The sequence below is a fragment of the Echinops telfairi genome, unplaced genomic scaffold (genome assembly GCF_000313985.2).
Source record: "Echinops telfairi isolate 266 unplaced genomic scaffold, ASM31398v2 ScPeMD7_7457;HRSCAF=8495, whole genome shotgun sequence".
Lineage (NCBI taxonomy): Eukaryota > Metazoa > Chordata > Mammalia > Afrosoricida > Tenrecidae > Echinops > Echinops telfairi.
The window spans coordinates 11633367-11647779 of record NW_022111357.1 but is presented as its reverse complement, the minus strand read 5'-3'; the positions used below and the strand labels follow the sequence as shown (position 1 = coordinate 11647779).

The window sequence follows — 14413 nt, the reverse complement described above, 5'->3', positions numbered from 1 at the left end:
TCAAAGCAAATCACCCCAACAATGAATTCGACAGAAAATTATAAGGCAGTTCCTATGCATAGGAAGCAAGGTGTTTGCAGGGAAAAGGGTCCAGAGAAACAATTCAGTCTGAACTCATTTGAGCCAGGCAGAAATGACCCGGGTTCAGACAGAGGGACTCAGCCAGTCACCCAGTAGTCATATGGCAGAAAACAACAGACCCACTGCCCCACATCATCCATGTACTAAGCATTTACAGATTCATCTGTGCAAGCTGCCCTAGACAGACACTGAGTCAAGACAGGAGATGCCTTTGTTTTCAAGAGGCCTACAGCCTGACAGGGAATATGACACATATGCTAGCTCAAAATACCGTCAGAAGCCACTGATTTGGAATGCTGCCTTCATGGTACACCAAGAACTCCAATATGCATGCAACTCTTCTAGACTGTTCTGCTGTCTCTTCCTGCACCAACACTATAGTGTTTTAAACACTAAACCCTTATGACATATTTTGACACCTGGTGGAGTAAGTCATCTTTCTTCTTTTTCTAGACAGTTGTGGCTATTCTCTTCCTGTCCCAGATGAACTTCAAACGTGGCTTTTGAGTAACTCACCTACTGAATCTTCTTGAACACTCTCTCTGCCAGGAGGTGGGTACTCATCTTTGCCCTCTGGAGCTCACAAGCTTGTCAGGAAGTACCATCAAACAAGAAGTGAAGAGCAACAAGAGGAAGCTCAAGCTCCAGGCAGCAGGAGCCAAAAAAGTGAAGAGTCTGTAAAAAAATAGATTCTGTGAGTTCCCATGCTCCCTGGAGCTAGCTAGCAAAGCCAGAAGGCTCAACAGAGCAGGTGGCATTTGGAGGTGACTTTGACACTGGACATTGATGGATGAAAGAGAGCTTGTCAGGTACAGTTGAGAAGAATTTCTTTGAGTTGAGGAAGTTAGAGAGAACGTGGAGACCATCCATTTATCCGTAGAAACGAGTAGGAGTTTGCCAGATTCAGGAGGTAGGTCAAAGACGGAGCCAGAGCTGGGAAAGTCACACGGCTCTCCGAAGACATTTTAGCTGAGAATTGAGCTGGAGGAGGGAGAGAAGGTGCTAGGAGCCAGTGCTTTTTTCGAAAGGATATTCTTATAACAGCACTATAGAGATGGCATTGGACGTGGGCTTTGAGGGATGGGAAGGGGCAGGCAGTACTCCCTGGGCAAAGAAGAGCAGAAACACTACTGAGTTGGGGTAGACGCTGAAAAATCTCCGAGCTCACAGGAAACCTCTGGCTTCCTGATCATTTTATATCCAAAATGCAGCAACTAAGGGTCCCACCCAGGGGACGCTCGAGGTCCCAAGGCGGCAGCCGGCAGTTCGGCTTTGCAGGCGTGGGTCAGCCTCGGTGAAGACGTGCCTGAGGCGCAGCTTTGAGGAACAGGAAGGCAGCGCTGAATGCTTTATGTCGGAATCGACCAATGAGACAGCGGCACGCTGTTGCCAGGGCGACGGAGGGCCGGTCGCGTGGAGGCGGGGCCTGCGCTTTGGGGGCGGGGCCTGGGCGGGGCTTATATAAGAGGGTGCGGGCGTGCCAGGCAGGGCGTGGGGTCGGTGGCTGCTGGGCGGGCGGGGCGCAGGCCGCGGGGCCCGAGCCGCGGGGAGCGAGCGAGCGGAGGCGCCGAGGACCCGATTCACTCGCTGGGGAGACCTATGGGCCGAAGCCGTGTAAATGCGTTTTAAGGCGAGTGCGAAGAGGGGGTGGCGGTGGGGGTGGGGGTCCCTTGGGGTGGCTTGAGGAGCCTCCGCTCGCGGGCGCCCTCAGCTCCAGGGCTGACCTGTTCCCCGGGCCTGGCCCTCTTGCCTCCTCAGCAGGGGCCTCGGCTCCGCAACTGCCACTCCTCCTCGGGGTGTTGCACAAGTTTCGAGGTCACCGGCGACCCCCCCTAGCAGCGCACCTGGCTCTGACCCCCGTGAAGGAGGACGGGGCTTGGTAAGGGGATGGGGACGCGGGGGGAGGGGGCGCGGCGGAATCCGGACCCTGCACTGAGGAAGGACCACTGGGACAGAGCGTCCACCTTGCGATCTCGCCGTGACCCCTCACCCCCTCGTGGCGCCCCCTTATGTGCTCCGAATCCTAGCACTGCGGGACTAGCGAAGCCCCGCTGACCACCTGGAACCCTGAGGCTCCCGGTGGAGACGAGCCCACCCAGCGCCTGGCTGCAGGGTGGAGTGGGACCCAACCCCGGCTTTGCATGGCTGCTGGGGGCACGTGAGCAGGGCCGAGGGCCCTGGAACCTTCCCCACTAAGCTCAGCTGCCCTGCTCTCTCGCGCACGCTCTGTCCTTCCCTGGGTTTCAGAACTGGGGAAGCCCTTAATATCAGCTCCTCATTTTTCCCCCTCCCCCCCCAAACAACCCTCCCGTTTGACAGATGGAAACCACTGAGGCCGGGAGAGGCGACGACATCAAGGCATCAATGATGCCCTGTCCCAGTCTAGAGTCCACGATCCCTGCCCGTTCCCAGCCTTCCCAGGGAAGCTTAAGTTGTCGGGCTTGTGCTGGGAACGGGATTCGGCAGGACTGGTGCCCTGACCTGAGGAGGTGAGGGAGGGGGCAGCAGAGGGCAGCCCCTGACTGGCCCTGTCTTTCCCTCTCCCCCGCCCCCCCTCCCGCAGTGTGTTGCATACTTTCTAAGGCGGCAGCGGCAGCGGCCCCACAGAGGTGCTTCCCTCCTGCCTGTGGGCACCAGCTCCTCCCCGGCATGGCTGGCTACTTGAGCGAATCGGACTTTGTGATGGTGGAGGAGGGCTTCAGCACCCGAGACCTGCTGGAGGAGCTCACTCTGGGGGCCTCGCAGGCCGCTACGGTGAGGGGCTGGGCTGAGGGCGGTTCTGGTTCGTCTGCCCTCTGTGCCTCCGCGGAAAGGGCCCTCAGGACCCTCCTTTTCCTTTGACTTGTTCGGTATCCAGCCCTTTCTGTTTGCAAGCAAAACTTTCAAAAAGCCCACTGTCATTGAGTCATTTCGTTTTATCCCTGGTACCTGATCCCTGTCCCCAAACCTCCCCCTCCTCTCTTGAGTTCCCAGCCCTCTAGACCAGAAACCTCGGAGTCCTCCTCACCTGCCCGCTCTGTCCCTCAGCGCCCACATTTGGGCATCACCAAGCCCTGGGAATTTTGCCTCCTTAAACCACTCACCCTCCCGCACTTCTGGAACCTCAAGGCAGAGCTCAGCCCTCTTAACGGCCCCCCTACCATCTCTCCAACCACCTCCCTGTTGCACCCCACCTCCTCCAACTCTGTCACAGTCCTGCTCAAACCAGAATTCTGTAGCAGCTCCCCACTGCCCACAGGAGCAAATCAGAACTCCTTCGTGTGATCCCAGGATGCGTGCCTGCCTACCTCCACTGCCCTGCTTCTGGCTCTTTCCGCAGTGTACATATCCTGCGCCATCAATCTGGGCTCCTCAACTCAGACTTCCTAATGATGCCATGCCTCTGCCCAGGCTGTTCCCTCTGCCTGGACTGCCCCTCTCCCAGACCCTCTCCCTTTCTGTTTCTCGTCCTTTCTCATCAGTGCCATCTTTTTCTGATGGCCCCAAGGGGAGTTATTACCTCCTTTCTCCATGGCACCCCTTACTGCACTTTGTGGAATGCATTTGTAATTGCTTAAGGAGTTTTTCCCTTCCAGACACATCCTCTCCCTGCCAGGGCCCTGCCTAGTCGTCTCAGTCCCTGAGCATAGTACCTGGCACCAAATGGGCCTCAGTATAAACAGTGTTGCATAAAAGAGAGAGAGTCCTAAGGAGTTCTGGAGGCATAGTGGTTACATGTCGGGCTGCTAACTGCAAGGTCAGCAGTTTGAAACCACCAGCTGCTCCTGAGGAGAACAACTTGGCTTTCTACTCCTGTAGAGTTCCAGTCTCGGAAACTCACAGGGGCAGTTCTACTCTGGGTTGCTATGAGTCAGAATTGACTCAGTGGCAGTGAGTTTGGTTTTGCTTTGGGGGGTCCCAGGAAAGGTGTGTCACGCCTCACCCTCAGCCTCACACAGGCTCAGTCCTTCTGGAATCAGTGAGGAACATTCGTCTGAGGCTGGACCAATGTCCCACCTGAAAGCCTGAAGTGGCAAAGGGACTACTTCAGGTTCCCGGGGAGCACTCACTGTGCCTCCAGGGGATTTGCCCTTTTATGGAGAAAAGAGCTGTATGCATAGCACTAAGACATTGCAAAACGCACTGGCTGCCTCCAGGACACAGCTAGCTGCCTGATCACTGGGGAAAACGGCCTGTTGTGTTGAAACCTGAAGGTGGACTAGGATTTGGCCTGGCAGCAGTGGGGAAGCGTATCTGAAGGGGAGGGCCTAGCAGAAACAGGCTTTTAGATGGGACATTGGTCCAGCCTACAGATAGAGCTAGAGCTGCACTGGGGCTGGACCAGGGGTGGGAGGGGAGGCCCCCATGCCAGGCTGAGTTTGGCTTCCATGCTGTCGGCTTGGGGAGCCTTGTGGCCAGAGCTGAGTTTGGGTTGGGCCCTTGAGGGCTGTGGAAACCGTGGACAGGGAGGGAACTGGGTACCATCTCACACCCGCCCCTTTGGTCCCACAGGGTGAGGTTGCTGCTTTCTTCGTGGCCGACCTGGGAGCTATAGTGAGGAAGCAGTTCTGCTTTCTCAAGTGCCTGCCGCGAGTCCGGCCCTTTTACGCTGTCAAGTGCAACAGCAGCCTGGGTGTGCTGAAGGTCCTGGCCGAGCTGGGGCTAGGCTTCAGCTGCGCCAACAAGGTGAGCCCCTGCATCCCACCAGTGTGCTGGACCTGGCTGCCTACTGAGCACACATAAGACTGGGCTGGTGGGGGTGAGCCCTGGGGATGCAGGAGTGAACTGCAGTTGGCCTCTGTGTTCTGGGAGGATGGAGGGGAGAAATGAGGAGCTCTGAGCTGGCATTTGTCATCCTTAAAGTTCCAACTTGGAACCTGAAGTGTCCCTGGGTGTGTGGGTCACCTTTGTAATGGAGATTTTTTTTTTGTAATGGAGATTTTTGAACTTCATGGCCTATGTGGTCATCTTCCAATTAAAAAACAAAAAGCCTTCATAGCATTGGTTTTATTTATTTATTCATTTTCTTCTATAATCTTGATAATGTGTGACTGCATTTTCTTAATGGATATATCAGGTCTTTCTTATGTGCATGCATGTGTATGTGTGCATGTCTGTGTGTGTATTCTGTTTTCTAATTGCATTTCAGTCGGTGCCTTAATTCCCTTTTCTCTTGGGATTTATTTTGCAAATATACTATCATTTAACACTTCTTAAATATTCATTGAGCTCCTACAATAGGTTAGTGACTGTGCTTGATAAGGCTGGCATTCAACTAATATTTTCGTTCTAGTCTTGTTATTAGGGGCTGACCAGTCAGCTCTGACTCGTAGTGACCCTGTGCACAATGGAACAAAACACTGCCTGACCCAGCACCATAGTCACAATTGTTGTTATGTTTGAGCCCATTGTTTCAGTCACTAATGTCAATCCATCTTAACAACAACAACAACAAGCCTTTCAAACTACACCTTTTCCTCAGAGTACAGCTCTGGACATATCTCATTGATTCATTCAGCAAGTATTTGTTGAGCACCTGCTATGGGGCCAAGGACTATTCTAAGTGAGGATTTAGCAGCGAGGCCCTTTCTCATAAAACTTGCCTTCTAGAAAGTAGACAAGCTAAATGATGAAGATAGATAGTTGAGTTATGTTTCAGATAGGTATTTTCGATGGCACATACAGTGGAGGGGGAATACTGGGAGGGAGGATTGCCATTTTACATAATTTCCCCAGGGAAGGCTTCTGAGAAAGCTGAAGGAAACAGATCAGACTGTGTGGTTGATTAGGGAAGAGTGCTCTAGGCAGAGGGAACAGCCAGGGCATAGGCCCGGAGATGGGCGCAAGGCTGTGTGTATTGGTGTGGGACATTGTCTTGACCGGTATTAATGGTCAGTACTGGTTGTTCTGAGAGGGGGCCCTTCACTTAGATGTTGTGAGGCGAGTTCTAGAAAGGCTTCCTGGGGGAGAAAGCAGGAGAGCCAGCTTGGGTGAATTCATAGGACTGGAGGATATTCCGGGTAGAGAGAAGTGTGCACCCAGAGGAGGTGGTCAGAACGAGCAGGCTGGCTTGACCAGGGACCCACTGTCAATGGCCTTAGTACTAGGTGAATCTCTCCCTCTGGTCACCTGCACAGCCTCTTTGTAGAAGCCATTGAAGAACTGCCTCGAGGGCAGTGGGTTTTGCACACCTCATTAGGTGTGTGCCTTATAGAAAGTGTGGCGAGGTGCATAACCAAGAGGCAAAAACAGCTGCCATAGAATTGAGTCCGTCTCATGGCAACCCCCTGTGTGGCAGAGTGGAATGGCACTCCCCAGGGTGTCTGAGGCCATGTCCTTTTGGAAGCAGATCACCAGGCCTCTGTATGGCTCCCATGACCAACTCTCCTGTTAGTAATTGAACGCCGAACGGTTCCACCATCCAGGCACGCCTTGCGACGTGCATCGAAACCTAGAACTGAAACCACTGCTGTCAAGTCGATTCCAGCTCACAGTGACTCGTAGAACAGAGTAGAGCAGCCCCACGGGGTCTCTAAGGCTGTCATCTTTACAGAAGCAGACTGCTCCATCTTTTGCCTTCCTGCGAAGGGTCTGGTGGGCTCGAACTGCCAACCTTTCAGTAAGCAGCCAAACACATAGTCACAGTGCCACCAGGGTTTGTAAGGTGTGCACCCAAGCCAGCACCACTGAGTGGATTTGGACTCAGGGACTCTATTGGACCCGGTGGAACTGCTCCAGAGGGATTTCAGGACCGTAAATCTTTACAGAAACAGCCCCATCTTGTCATCTTTCTTCCTTGGAGCCGCTGGTAGGTTTGAACCACCGACTTGGTGTTTAGCAGGCCATGTGCTTAACACACCGCACCCCCAGGACCCCCTTGAGAGGTGTGCAGGGGGAGCGATTTCCCTCTCACAGCTGAGAAACGCAGGGGCCAGTTGCACCCAGCTTGCTGGTAACAGAGCTAGATTTTCCTCCTTGCTGCTGACTGCAGCTACTGTGAGACAGCATAGGTGTGACAGCAGGACCGCGGGCCCTGCTGGGTGTCCTGAGCTCCAGGGCTGAGGCGGTGGGCCCTCGAGACTCAGGACCTGGCTTCAGGAGGTCCCACAAGGCTCAGAAAGACCTTGGCAATTGGAGCATTTCAAGGTAGCTTCCGCTCTCGGAGTGCTTCTGTGGTGCCAGGCAACTCGCCAAGTGTTTTCTGTACATGATCTCACTTATTCCCGAAACAGCCTCATGAGGTCACTGACTGACAACCACGGGGAGGCAGCGTTTTTCGCATAGAAGGAAGTGAGGCACCAAGGTTGAGCTACTTGCCTGGGGTCAAGTACCGAGGAGTGGTAGGTTGTCTCTCTCAACAGTCTAGGGCAACGTGTGGCTGAGCCGGGACTCAGTGGGCTAGTGGCGGGTGTATGCAGTCAACTGCAAGGGTGAGGTGAAGCAGTCCCTTTGGTGCATTTACAAGAAATGACTCCTTTTCTTGGAAGGTCAAGGCTGCCCTCTTCTGGTCGGCCGTATGGTGTAGTCACCTTCAAAAACACCTTGCTTAGTGGACTTAGATGGAGGGTGGGGCATGAACGCACAAACTCGCAGTGGACGGGCTCCAGGGCCACGCCTGGCATAGGACCCGTTCAAGGACCTTGGGCCCTTGGTCCATTCCCACCCCCTTGTTCTCGTTAGCATCCCCCATCTTTAAAAGCATTTTAAACATCCTGGATGCACGTCTTCTCTAGTCCAGTTCCTTGCCCCATCTTCGTGACCAGCCTCCACACTTGCTGACCCCTTTCCTCAGTGCCCGCTCCGAAACCCGTGTGTCCTGACCAGGGCCATCCTCGCTGTTCCAGGCCTCTGCACCGCCAGGATCCTAAGTCCAGCACCTTATTTTTATTTTTTTTAATCAATTTATTGGGGCTCATACAATTCATCACAATACATAGATCAATTGTGTAAAGCACATCTATACATTTGTTGCCCTCATTATTCCCAAAATTCGCCTTCCTCTTGGGTTCCTGGAATCAGCTCATTTTCCTTTTTTCCCCTCCCCCTCCCTTCCTCCTCCCCTCTCCCCCATGCACCCTTGATAATTTATAAATTATTATTGTATCTTATATTACACTGCCCGGCGTCTCCCTTCACCCACCCCTTTGCTGCCCGTTCCCCAGAGAGGAGGTTATATGTAGCTCCCTGTGATCAATTCCCCCTTTCTACACCCCCTTTCCCTCCTGGTATCGCCACTGTCACCCCTGGTCCTGAGAGGTTCATCTGTCCCAGATTCCCTGCGTTTCCAATTCCCATCTGTACCGCTGTGCATCATCTGGTCTAACCAGGTCTGCAAGGGAGAATTGGGGTCCTGGTAGTTGTGGGGAGGAAGTGTTTAAGAACTAGAGGAAGGTTGTGGGTTTCATTATTGCTATACTGTACCCTAAGTGACTCATCTCCCCACTACCCCTCTGCAAGGTATGTCCAGTTGTCTAGAGATGGGCATTGGGTCTCTATCACGTGCCACCCTCATTGACGACGATATGATTCAGCACCTTATTTTTTATTACTAGTATTTTTGTGGGTGAGTACCTTATTTTAAATATTAATTCTGATAGGCATCAGTTTTTGGTCACCAGAGCCCATCCCCAGCAGGAACTGGTGGGGTGTGTAGGGCTTTGCTGTGGCGATGGAGCTCTGGAGCACATACTGTGCGTGCGTGCGTGCGTGAGGCCCTCGGTGTGATTCCTGCGCCCTTGAAGGCATGCTGGGGGTGCGGTGGGTTACGAGCCAGATGGTTTGTGGTTGGAACCCACCGGCTGCTCCAGGAGAGGAGGAGGAGACAAAGGTGTGCGTCGGTAGACATTGATAGCCTTGGAAAGCCTATGGAGCCGCTCTGCTTCTGTAGAGGGTCCCTGCGAGTTGGAAGTCATTCCGTGGTTGTGGGCGTACTCGTTTCAACGTCCTGTTGCGTAGGCATCAAAGAGGAATCGGGGCATTGGAGGAACGGTGCTGGGGAAGAACAGGAAAGCACCGTGGACTGCCAAAAGAACAAACACACCTCTCTCGGAAGAAGAACAGTCAGCGTGCTCCTTAGAGAAGAGTTCTTCTCGATACTGTGGACATGTTATCAGGAGCGATCATCTCAGCAAAAGGACAGTATGCTTGGTAAAGTGGAGGGGCAGCCACAAAGAGGAAGACCGTCGACCAGGTAGCCCGATACAGTGGCTGCAACAGTGGCTCAGACAACAAGATGAGCAGCTGCCAGGCTCACACAGGACCGGGCGCTGGCTCAGTCTGTCGTCCAAAGGGCTGCTAGCTGTTGGAACCAACTCAATGGTACCTAACAACTACAACATATGTCTGTCCCATAGACAAATCGACAATCTTCTTGTGATTTGAGAATAAAGTAGAAAAGCTATTCGTCATTGAGAATGTTCCCAAGTGGCTTGCATCTCAGCAGGTTTGGAAATGGTTCATGTCGGTGTTTCTAGACCCAGTGCAGGGGCACCCTCTGTGGTTATCTTTTTAGCTGACCTTTCAACAATAGTCAACACAGAGAACTTAAAAAGAGAAACGCAAGCGTGACATCATCGCAGTTTCCAAGAAGTCACAAGTACACAAGAGGACAAGTGAAGACTGCTCGGCACTGCCCCCACCCTCACTGGGCACCTCTGCCAGAGACACCTCCTTCCACCCAGGCACAAGCCTGCCAGACAGGGTTGGCTTGTAAAGGAGTGGCCTGTCCATTGCCTATTAGTCACCCTCTCCCGGAGACGTCTCTCCTCAGTCCCAGGAGTCGGCTCGTCCACGGCTTCTGTGGTTGGTTGCTGTCAAGTGGACTCCAGCTCATGGTGACTGGTGCGTAACCAAGGGAAACATTGCCCAGTCCCGTGCCATCTTCAGGATGGTTGGTCACTCAAACCCATGGTTGTGACCTTGGTATATTTTGGGTACCTCCCAACCTAGGGGCTCATCTTGCAGTACAATATCAGACAATGTTCTTGTGATTCATAGGGTTTTCACTGGCTAATCTTGGAAAGTAGACTGCCAGCCTTTCTTTTTAGGCTTTCTGTTTCTGGAAGTTCTGCTGGAAGTCATTGCTGTGGGTGAACCTGCTGGTACTTAAAACATTGGTGGTTTAACTTCCAGTACAACAGAAACACAAGCCATTGCAGTACAACAAGCTGACTGTGTGTGTGTATGTGCGTGTATGATGGTAGAGGGAGGGGGTCCCTTAGTCTCATCTACTGCCCTTGGATGGATTCTGAATCATCGTCATTCTCTATTGGGTTTCCAAGACTATCAATCTTTATGGGAGCAGACAACCTCATCTTTGCAATAGGGCTGGTGGGTTTGAACCACCAACCTTAGCAGCCCAATGACTCACCCACAGTGTCACCGGGACATAGTCTACCCCACTGCCATTGCGTTGATTCCAACTCAGAGGGGGCTTGTGTAGGGTTTGCAAGGCTGTAAATCTTTGCGGGAGAAGATAGCCTCTTCTTTCTCCTGGGCAGTGGTTTGTGGGCTTGAACGGCCAACCTGTGGTTAGCAGCCCAGTGCTTACCCGCCAGCACCCTGTAGTTTACAGCCCTCTGTATGGCCATGTTCTTTTAGATTTGGTCTCAGGCCCATTGTCACATATGCTTTCCCTCTTCTGAGACTTCCTCTCCTCCTGTGGCTTTAAAGGCAGCTGTGGGTCACCCACCTTTTGACCAGCTCAGACTGTGCGAGGAAGCTCCAAAAAGCTGGGGGGAAATTGGAACGAAAAGATCTTGGAGTTTCCCCACACATTTTTTGAAGTTTTTTTGAAGCCTCATCTATCCAGCTGGTGACTTGACCGGAAGGTGTCTTCAGAGGTCCTACCCCTGCCCCAGGTAGCTCTTCCCCTTTGGGGGTAGAATCTCTCCTACAAGACCTGCAGCAGCCATTGGGCCGTCTCCCAGACCCTCTCCGCCTTCGCTCCGTCCACATCCATATGCAGATCTGAGCCAGTCCCTTCCCTTCTTGAAATGCTTCAAACACATTCCCATTTCCCCCATCACTCTCAGGATAAACACATGAAACCCACATGTGGCCACCTCACTTTCTCTGCCACCTCACTCAGACCCCATCTTCACCCCTCTGCGCTGGCCCTGCCCAGACACTCCAGCCTCCTCACCATTCCTTGATCAGGCCCAGACCCTCCACCCAGGCTGTTCTCTCGACAGAAAACATCTTTCCTCCCCTCTTGGCCAGGCCAAGCCCCGGCTCAGTTGCCCTTTCGGACCCTCAGCAAGGTCATCCTTCACCCCTTACCTCCAGGGCTCTCTTGGACTTAGTCTTCAAGGCTTACCTCCCAGGTGTAATTCCACTGTCGTTCGCTCCAGGGGGTGCAGAGGTCCTCTGCTTCATCCACCATGTCTTCACTAGCCTAAGCCCGAGCCGGCTGAGGCACCGCCTGCTCAGCCTGTCAGTGCCGGTTGCCTTTGCCATTGTAGCACTGTGGTTAAGAGCAGGGTTGCTCCAATCTGACAGTCCTGGGTTAGAACCCTAACTCTTCATGCTTCTATGCTGTACGACTTGGGACAAGCTACCTCTCTGAGCCTCTGCTTCCTTTCTCATATAACTATTAACGAGAATTCCGTGAGAACACACGCCAAATATTTAATATAGTGGCTGACCGAAAAAACAACAACCAAACCAACCAAACAAGCCAAAGCAACAACCGCCAAAAAACAAACTTTAAAGAAAGAGAGCACTCACTGACCTAGCGTCGATGCTGACTCATCGCGACCCTAAAAGACAGGGTAGAACTGTCCTTGTAAATGTTCGATACTGCTTATGGGAGGAGGAAGCCTCATTTCTCTCCCGCAGAGCCGCTGGGGGTTTCAAACTGCCGACTTTGTGGATCACGGCCCAACATGTAACCATGACAGCACCGGGGCTCCTATGAAAGACAATAGCTATTATTTAAATATTTACCATCAAAGTGAAATCACAGGTCCCCAAAGTGCTACCATCTCTTCTTCTTCTCTCTTCCTCACACGGGAAGCAAAGCTATTTTCACATCCACTCAGACCTCCAGGTGGGGACAGGGACACCCACCTCCGGAAACAAGCTGTGATGGCAGCGATGCCAGCCGGATCGGGCATGCCTTCACCCTCCATCCATCTCGACCTACTGTGCAGCGTTCATGCTTCCACAGCCCTCGACTTCTCTGCTGGGTTAGATGACTCATTGCAGTGACCACGTAGAACTCAGAACAATACAATTAGGTGGGATTATTAGGGATGTTAATTGATTGCCATAAGTCAGGATCAGCAGACAGTAAGGATATAATTGTTGGTCCAGAACAACACTTTTCCTCAAGCAGTTGCCAAATCTCTCTCCGATCCTCAGCCTCTCAGCCACAGGGTCCCTTTGGCCAGTGCCTCCGTGGACCAGGAAGTCAGCCTGTCACTCAGCCTCACAGCTCCACAGTCTCCCGGCTGCCGCTCTTGCTTTGTCTCGATGCCACAGTTTCCGGGGCATCTGGCCTTCTGCTAGAGAGCTTGCACATGCTCTCCCCATGGTCCTGGCCTCTCTATTTGGGTCTGATTGCTCTTCTACACAGAGGAATGGCTTGGGTGGATGTGTGCTTTTTGTCTTTTAGTCAGACATCCCCCAAGGAAAATGAAATGGTGACTTTTTAAAAAGCTTTTTTTGCCCCCCCTTGGTTCTTTTTTTTTTTTTAATCATTTTATTGGGGGCTCGTATAACTCTTATCATAATCCATGCATACATCCATTGTGTCAAGCACATTTGTACATTTGTTGCCATCATCATTCTCAAAATATTGGCTCTCTACTTGAGCCCTTGGTATCAGCTCATTTTCCCCCTCCCCTTTCCCCCCCCCCCCCCGCGCTCTTGATAATTTATAAATGATTATTTTGTCATGTCTTACATTGTCCAACGTCATTGTGATGGGTCCACCCTTTCTACCCCACCTTCCCTCTACCCTCCTGGTATTGCCACTCTCACCACTGGTCCTGAAGGGTTCATCTGTCCTGGATTCCCTGTGTCTCTAGTTCCTATCTGTACCAGTGTACATCCTCTGGTCTAGCCAGATTTGTAAGGTAGAATTGGGATCATAATGGTGGTGGGGAGGAAGCATTTAAGAACTAGAAGAAAGTTGTGTGTTTCCTCGTTGCTACACTGCACCCTGCCTGGCTCTGTGAATTGAGTAAGGAGCACGTTAGCTCCCTGGCATCATTGTTCCCCTTATATGGCTGTCTATTGTTTGAGAATTGAGCGATGGGGGTGAGGGCCACTGTCTGGGAGTTCCTACTATCTCTATTCCTTCTCTTAAAAGGTATTTTGAGTTCTGTTCTGTATTTTTCTCCCATTCGACCCAAGACATTCTAATGTGACCCCTTGCAAAGCTGTAGGTAGTGGTGCTGGGCACCATCTAGTGCTTTTGATTTCAGGGATGGCTGAGGTTCATGTGGTTCACTAGTCCATTGGACTAATTGTTTCCAGGTGCCTTTAATTTTCTTCATTCTTCTTTGTTCTGGATGGGGAAAGACCAGTCGTTGCATCTAGGATGATGTCTTAAGTCACGCCCTCTAGTAAAGTAATCCTAAAAAAACATCCCATCCTCATCCTGTAACAGTGACCACCCACCAGAATGAGTTAATAGTCACAGGCATAGAGTCCAGACTTATGAAACATCACATAAGGGATTATAGCTAGAAGGGCATATTAATGAATCACATCACACAGAGAGACCTCTCTGAGCTCAGTTTTGTCCACCTTCAAGTGTGGCCGATGGACAGGGTCTTTCCGGTTGGTGCTGAGTGGCTCTGACACTTGGTGACCTGGTCTGTGTCAGGAGAACTGTGCTCCACTGGGTTTTCAAGGACAGATTCTCCAGAAGTAGATCATCAGGCCTTTCTGAGGGGCCTGTGGGGGGACGCAAACCTCCAGCCTTTCACTTAGCAGCCAAGTGCATTAGCCATTTGCAACACCCAGGGACTCCAAACGGGATCACAGGGGGTAATAATAAAGAAGGTCATAGGACAGATCACTAAATAACATGATAGGGTAGTTAGAGGCATTACATGAAATAATAGGCAAAGATACCTCTCACTGAGAACTGCCAAGTTAAAACAAGGACCTTAAGGGTAATGTAACCAAGAGGGATTGCTGAAACCCAAATGAAGACTGAGCATGATAGTGGCACAAGAGGAAAGTCAAAGGAAATAGAGGAAAGAGCTAGGAGGCAAAGGGCATTTATAGAGGTCTAGATAAAGACACGTACCTATCCAAATATATTAATATATGAGGATGGGGAAATAGATCTATGAGCATATATTAATAGGTTTAGTATTAAGGCAGCAGAAGGACATTG

General features: G+C 51.8%; 1 protein-coding gene across 1 annotated transcript in view; it reads left to right on the top strand.

Annotated features, from left to right (window-relative positions):
- Positions 1-1569: 1569 nt before the first annotated feature.
- AZIN2 (antizyme inhibitor 2) overlaps positions 1570-14413 on the top strand; it is a 47019-nt gene continuing 34175 nt past the window's right edge. The window contains exons 1-4 of the mRNA NM_001293740.1: positions 1570-1711; positions 1840-1960; positions 2645-2835; positions 4573-4746. Coding sequence (NP_001280669.1) covers positions 2731-2835; positions 4573-4746 — 279 coding nt within the window. The 5' untranslated portion in view covers positions 1570-1711; positions 1840-1960; positions 2645-2730. The remainder of the gene's footprint in view (positions 1712-1839; positions 1961-2644; positions 2836-4572; positions 4747-14413) is intronic.